Here is a 6,553-nt window from a genome sequence, read left to right on the forward strand (position 1 = left end):
AAATATAAAGTTGTGTCTCTTTTTTTTTAAGTTGGGTTGTTTGTTAGAATAAAAAATTAAATTATAGAATAAAGAACTAACATTTTAGGCATAATAATCCATATCTTCTAAATATAGATTTAGAAGATTTCTCACTAGTAATTTTTTTAAATTACTATTAGAAACCACATAATTAAATAATTTATAGTTTTTTATAATTCAATTTTTAAAAAATTATTTAAAGTTAAAAAAGATAATATCTTCGTATAATCGTTAAACAAATCTAAATATAACAAAACTCTAATAACTTCCTAATATTACCGTAAATTTATCATTTCTATAATTACGGATTTTGCAAACTTAACACTTTCTGAGCCGATTACTCTTTTCCCATTGACGACAAGCTAACTTACATGTTGTATCTTTGACATCACCTATTGATTCATGAAGTTATCTAGCACGGTTTTCTTCATCCAAATATGCTTCATCTCTAAAGTACTTGTCATACTCAGGAACTCCAATCGATCTCCTGATCCCTGTAGAATAATCCGCATAGGTATCAGTAAATTTCTGACCTCATCGATCATCCCAATATTAACCATTTGATCAACTCGCCTCGAAACAAATTCATGTGGCACGGGCATTGATTCATCTATCCAAAGGATGCAACACTCTTATTTCGACCGCAGTCTAAAATCTTCATCATCCATCAAGGCCTCAATGTATGTATTGGAACCTCTAACAATGATTGGAACCAAGCGTCGAGTCGAAATTGATTCAACAGCTAAGGAAGCCATGCGGCAGAAATCTGTTGATGTAAAGTCTGCATTAGGATTTGCTATTCCTAGCAAATGGTGAGGGATACCAGAAATCTCTTCTTCAGCAACTTTGTGGGTGACTGTGTCAAGTCCTTTGTAAACCTGAATTTTATCCGAGTTTATGATTTCAGCAGGGAATTGGGTCGCAAGTTCGATAGAGAGCCGAGACTTGCCAGTTCCAGTAGGTCCCATTGCGGTCACTACCTTCTCCCTTTTTACAGGTTCTGGAACTTCGCATGTCCATTTTGAGCATCCGACTTGTTTGTGGGAACAGGGACATGGAAAGACTCATCATCAACCTGTTTACATGGACCCCACTGTCCTGAAGCTTGTTTAATGTTAAGATTTACGTGCATTAATCTCAAAATATAAAAATTCATCATGAAACATAATTCTAAAAGTTTCTTTTTAAAAACAAATACTCTCCTTCTCGCTACAAATGTAAGATTTGGCAGGCAACTATTATCTCTAGCAATTAGAGCAATAAGAGTTGAGTGAGGGATGCTAAATGAGAGCTATAGAAGCTAGTTGATGAAGAGATGGATTACAAATTCTCCCAAGAAAATACTTGCTTCAAGTGAGCATAAAGGAAGCAGCTTTGTAGTAGGGTATAAAGCTGCTTCTTTTACATTATATACTCACTCTAGGAATTAATTTGCTTGGCAATAATTAGTAAATGATTGCATTTTTATTTTATTTTTTGAAAAAAAAAAGCAGCTGCTATTGAAGTTAACAGTGGTCTTTACATTCTTCGAAGTGAAAGTTCTCTCTCTCTCTCTCTATATATATATATATAACCTGTGGTTGTTAATGAATGCCATGCATCCTTTGTCTCTCAAGCAAATCAACACGTAAAATTAATACGTAGACGGTACCACTACCAGTTTTATAATAGGTATGCTAGCTACCACTTGATTAATATGTGGCCCTAGTTTACTACAAAGTGATTTAATCATTCAAAGACCCTTATATTCATTCAAAATAACATAGAATTTAGATATTTTAAAGAATTTATAAATAGACATATCTCATATTAATCACTTATTAAATATTTACAAGATATTAATTGTAAATTTATAAATATATTTGTTTATGCAGGATGTTTCTCCATGTCGACTAGTTGATTTTAAAACATGCAATTTTGTAGATACCAAGTAGAGCAAGAGGTTTTTTAATTCTAGAATATTCAGCTATATTTATTTATTTATTAATTATTTTGGGTGAGAAGACTTTAAAAACTATGAAATTACAAGTGATTAGAGACGAAGCTTCTCAATTGAATAACAAGAGATGGAAAAAAAGAGATTTATGAGAAAAAAAAACTTAAAATTAATTAAAATTAAATTTTTGATCTTGTTTAGCACTATAATTATATTTATTTTTCAAATAATTTTTTGTATTAAAATATATATTAATTATATTTTTTATTTATTAAAAATTATTTTTCACATCAGTTCATTAAAATAATTTGAAAATAATAAAAATATATAAATTTAAAATAAATAAAAATAAAAAAATAATTTTTTAAAATAATTAAAAAACAGTAAATTTTACAAATTAAATATGTCACATCTAAACAAATGATACTTGTGTTCAGAGAGAGAGAGAGAGAGAGAGAGAGAGAGAGAGAGAGAGAGAGATAGCGCGCGCGCAAAATCAAAGAACCGGAAGAAAGAAAAGAATTATCTGGGATTCCGCCACGATAAAAGCGCCACGTACGCCATTCCTCATCCACACCCAAACTTTATTTTTGTTAGTGAACTCAAAAATCCACGACAACAGGTAACGACTCCGCCTCCCCTCCAAGTAGACATATACAAGGGAACCCCGACAGCCATTAGTGAGTTCCATTCACCAGTAATCCTCTCCTCTTGTTTGTTTCTTTCAAGGTATGGTATGCTACGCTATTCATGCTTCTTCTCCAATTCCTTCCTTCTCTTGATACGTTTGTTCTTTAATTAGTTTCGGTATTTTATTTATTACTTTATTATTCGATCGAATTATGGTCTAAATCTTATTCTAATGGTTTAAATAAATCCTGCCTGAAATGGGATGTTTTATTTATATAAAAAAAAAGTATATTAAATCAGTGTTTTTCAAGTGTTTTTATTTTTATGATTTTAATATTAAAAATAAAGATTTTTAAGAGAATTATTTTGAAGTTGAAAAAACTCTTAAGAAACAACATACACGTCAAAGCATGGATAAAGAAGAACTGGCTGGTGTTTATCTAATATTACTACTGTTATTGAACTAAATGTTTGCTTTCGCATGCTTCCAGATGGCAGCGTCCTCCGCAGCGTGTCTTGTTGGAAACGGTTTGTCAGCCACCGGTAATGCCAAGCAGAATTCGACCAAGGTGTTCTATGGCGGTCACCTTTTCGTTTCTACTAATCTCCTTCCTTCATCTAAGACCTCAAGAAATGTTATTGCAAAGGAAGCTTTGGACAGGAGACGGCATGATGCAAGAAGGGGTTTTCTGAAGGTTTTGCTTGGGGGAATTGGTGGATCCGCTTTACTGGGAGCTGGGAGAGCATACGCTGATGAGCAAGGTGTTTCTTCCTCCAGGATGTCTTATTCTAGATTCTTGGAGTATTTGGATAAGGGTAGGGTAAATAAGGTTGACTTGTTTGAGAATGGAACCATTGCTATTGTAGAGGCTGTTTCCCCTGAGTTGGGTAACCGGGTCCAGCGAGTTCGTGTGCAACTTCCAGGACTCAGCCAAGAGCTGCTTCAGAAGTTTAGAGAGAAGAACATTGACTTTGCAGCACATAATGCTCAAGAGGACTCTGGTTCTCTGCTATTCAACTTGATTGGAAACCTGGCTTTTCCTTTAATCTTAATTGGAGGTCTGTTCCTCCTTTCTCGACGCTCATCAGGTGGAATGGGCGGGCCTGGTGGTCCTGGTTTCCCCTTAGCTTTCGGCCAATCTAAGGCAAAGTTCCAAATGGAACCAAACACTGGTGTGACATTTGATGATGTTGCTGGAGTGGATGAAGCAAAGCAGGATTTCATGGAGGTAGTGGAGTTTCTCAAGAAGCCTGAGAGATTCACTGCAGTAGGGGCTCGCATTCCGAAAGGTGTTCTTCTTGTTGGACCTCCAGGTACTGGGAAGACTCTTCTGGCCAAGGCAATTGCTGGTGAAGCGGGTGTTCCGTTTTTCTCCATTTCAGGTTCGGAGTTTGTTGAGATGTTTGTTGGTGTTGGTGCCTCTCGAGTCCGGGATCTCTTCAAGAAGGCCAAAGAGAACGCTCCTTGCATTGTATTTGTGGATGAAATTGATGCTGTGGGAAGGCAAAGAGGAACTGGAATTGGCGGAGGAAATGATGAAAGAGAACAGACCCTTAACCAGCTTCTGACAGAAATGGATGGTTTTGAGGGTAATACTGGCATCATTGTCGTTGCAGCAACTAACAGGGCAGACATTCTTGACTCTGCCTTGTTGAGGCCAGGACGGTTTGATAGACAGGTAAGAATATGTTATCATGTTCGTATTGGTTTCATATTTCTCTTTGGGGCAGTCCTCATTATGAAGCTTTAATGCAGGTGACTGTTGATGTCCCGGATGTACGGGGAAGAACAGAGATATTGAAAGTTCATGCTAGCAACAAGAAATTTGATGCTGATGTGTCTCTTGATGTGGTAGCCATGAGAACACCTGGTTTCAGCGGGGCTGATCTTGCAAACCTCTTGAATGAGGCAGCTATCCTAGCTGGGCGGCGTGGAAAGGCAGCAATTTCATCTAAAGAGATCGATGATTCAATTGATAGGATTGTTGCCGGAATGGAAGGAACCGTTATGACAGATGGAAAGAGTAAAAGTCTTGTTGCATACCATGAAGTTGGCCATGCCATTTGCGGGTATGTGAGATAATAGCCCGTTTCTGTCTCATGGAAATTCACCTCATTAAATTTCTAATTTATTTTATAAAATATGTCATTGAGTAAATCTGATTACAACTGAGTAGCGCTAGGAACTCAATTTGATGGTTATCTCATGTTGAGAAGCGGAATTAGAGAAATAGTGGCCCTGTTCTTGGTGACTTCAGATGCTCCATCTCTATGTTGCATGCATGCAATCATAGTTTACTTGGAAGTGATGGAATGCATCGCTAAAAACTTATCTGTATTGTCGCTTGAATGAAGACACCTGATTGGCCTGACCTTCGCAATTGAAGATTGATATTCAGTAACTTATTCTTGGAAAATTTTGACCCAGTATAAAGCTTCAACTTCTCTTCTACTCATTTGACCGATTTGCCAAAAGCCCTACGAAACATTTGAAGTCAGGGAAAAAAAAGGAAAGGAAAAATCTGAAAACTAACAAGAAGCTGATCTCTTTTGCTTGTTATGACTTCCCTCATTTGGTCACCTGTATGTTTGTGAGTCCAAAATTATCTTCTACCTAGGTTATCATCACTTGTTCTTGTGGAGATATCTTCTTTGTTGGAAAAAGAACATCCTTAACGCTCCTTACTGTTCTATTCAGAACTTTGACTCCAGGGCATGATGCAGTTCAGAAAGTCACCCTCGTTCCACGAGGCCAGGCACGGGGTCTCACCTGGTTTATTCCTGCAGATGATCCCACATTGATCTCCAAGCAGCAACTTTTTGCAAGAATAGTTGGTGGCTTAGGTGGCAGAGCTGCTGAAGAAGTGATCTTTGGTGAGTCCGAGGTGACTACTGGGGCAGCTGGTGATTTGCAGCAGGTCACCGGTTTGGCTAAACAGGTAACTAAACATTTGAAGTGACATTTTCTGTCTTTTCCTTGCTCCTTGAGTGATTCGTGTGGTATCTCTATCCTCTCTTTTTTTTTTCTTTTTGTATGTGGTTCTACACTTCCTTTTTTATATTTTATCGGAGCAGTTTAATTGAAATGAGGAGTATGATTAATCTGGTCTGTTACAGATGGTAACCACGTTTGGAATGTCTGAAATTGGCCCATGGTCACTCATGGACGCATCAGCTCAAAGTGGTGACGTCATCATGAGAATGATGGCAAGGAACTCAATGTCAGAAAAGCTAGCGGAAGACATTGATTCTGCCGTGAAGAGGATATCAGACAGTGCATATGAAATTGCATTGAGCCACATAAGGTACAACCGTGAGGCAATTGATAAGATTGTGGAGGTCCTCCTCGAGAAGGAAACTATGACCGGTGATGAGTTCCGAGCAATCCTCTCTGAATTTGTTGAGATGCCTGCTGGAAATCGGGTCCCTTCCTCAGTATCCTCCCCGGCGGCTGTGTAATTATTGTATGCTATTACTCCCCATATGTTCACTGCAACTTTGACCATCCATCTTAAAGCTGGTTAAATGTATAATTTGCATCTTCGATTTTGTGGAAGAAGGAATAAAAACTTCGTCGAAACCCAGTAATGACCATCTTGCTGTGACTTGAGCTGCTAATTCAGCAACTTCGTCACTCAATAGAAAATGCAGTGAAGTCCTTGATAAACATTTGGTGGTATCAGTTACGGTCTCATACACTGGAAACACATGAATTGTCACCTTGACGTGCATGGAAATTGTGATCTGTTTAAAAAACCGAAAGTGTGTGTGTGTGTGTGTGTATTATATACATGGAAATTTCTTATCGAGGTGCAATCGTCATGGCTGCTTAATGATTTCTATAGAAGGAGAGGGTTCTAAAGATGGGAGTTTTGAAAGGAGAAGGGCTTACAAGGGTAGAAAGTATAAGCATGCGTTTTAGTATCTGTGATGGGTTGAGTAATTTAGTGTATATAGAATAGTCGG

At 37.4% G+C, this 6,553-nt stretch overlaps 2 protein-coding genes across 2 annotated transcripts; one reads left to right on the forward strand and one right to left on the reverse strand.

Annotated features, from left to right (window-relative positions):
- Nucleotides 1-339: 339 nt before the first annotated feature.
- On the reverse strand, nt 340-2,521 carry LOC105113181 (adenylate isopentenyltransferase 3, chloroplastic). Its single transcript, XM_011009241.1, is given in 3 exon segments — nt 340-533; nt 536-1,008; nt 2,517-2,521. Coding segments are annotated over 3 exon segments (672 nt in total).
- LOC105113179 (ATP-dependent zinc metalloprotease FTSH 2, chloroplastic-like) lies at nt 2,520-6,171 on the forward strand. The gene is made up of 5 exons (XM_011009239.1): nt 2,520-2,686; nt 3,079-4,266; nt 4,344-4,657; nt 5,286-5,526; nt 5,705-6,171. The coding sequence occupies exons 2-5, from the start codon at nt 3,079-3,081 to the stop codon at nt 6,044-6,046; spliced, it is 2,085 nt and encodes a 694-aa protein (XP_011007541.1). The 5' UTR covers nt 2,520-2,686; the 3' UTR covers nt 6,047-6,171.
- The last annotated feature ends 382 nt before the right edge of the window (nt 6,172-6,553 follow it).

This window comes from Populus euphratica, unplaced genomic scaffold (genome assembly GCF_000495115.2).
Source record: "Populus euphratica unplaced genomic scaffold, PopEup_1.0 scaffold390.1, whole genome shotgun sequence".
Taxonomy (NCBI): Eukaryota; Viridiplantae; Streptophyta; class Magnoliopsida; order Malpighiales; family Salicaceae; genus Populus; species Populus euphratica.

Excerpts from the sequence above, each read along its gene's own strand:
- LOC105113179 (XM_011009239.1), top strand. The coding sequence starts at position 3,079 with ATGGCAGCGTCCTCCGCAGCGTGTCTTGTTGGAAACGGTTTGTCAGCC. Across the intron at positions 4,658-5,285 it reads GTTGGCCATGCCATTTGCGG|AACTTTGACTCCAGGGCATG; the intron begins GTATGTGAGATA and ends TGTTCTATTCAG. Across the intron at positions 5,527-5,704 it reads TCACCGGTTTGGCTAAACAG|ATGGTAACCACGTTTGGAAT; the intron begins GTAACTAAACAT and ends GGTCTGTTACAG.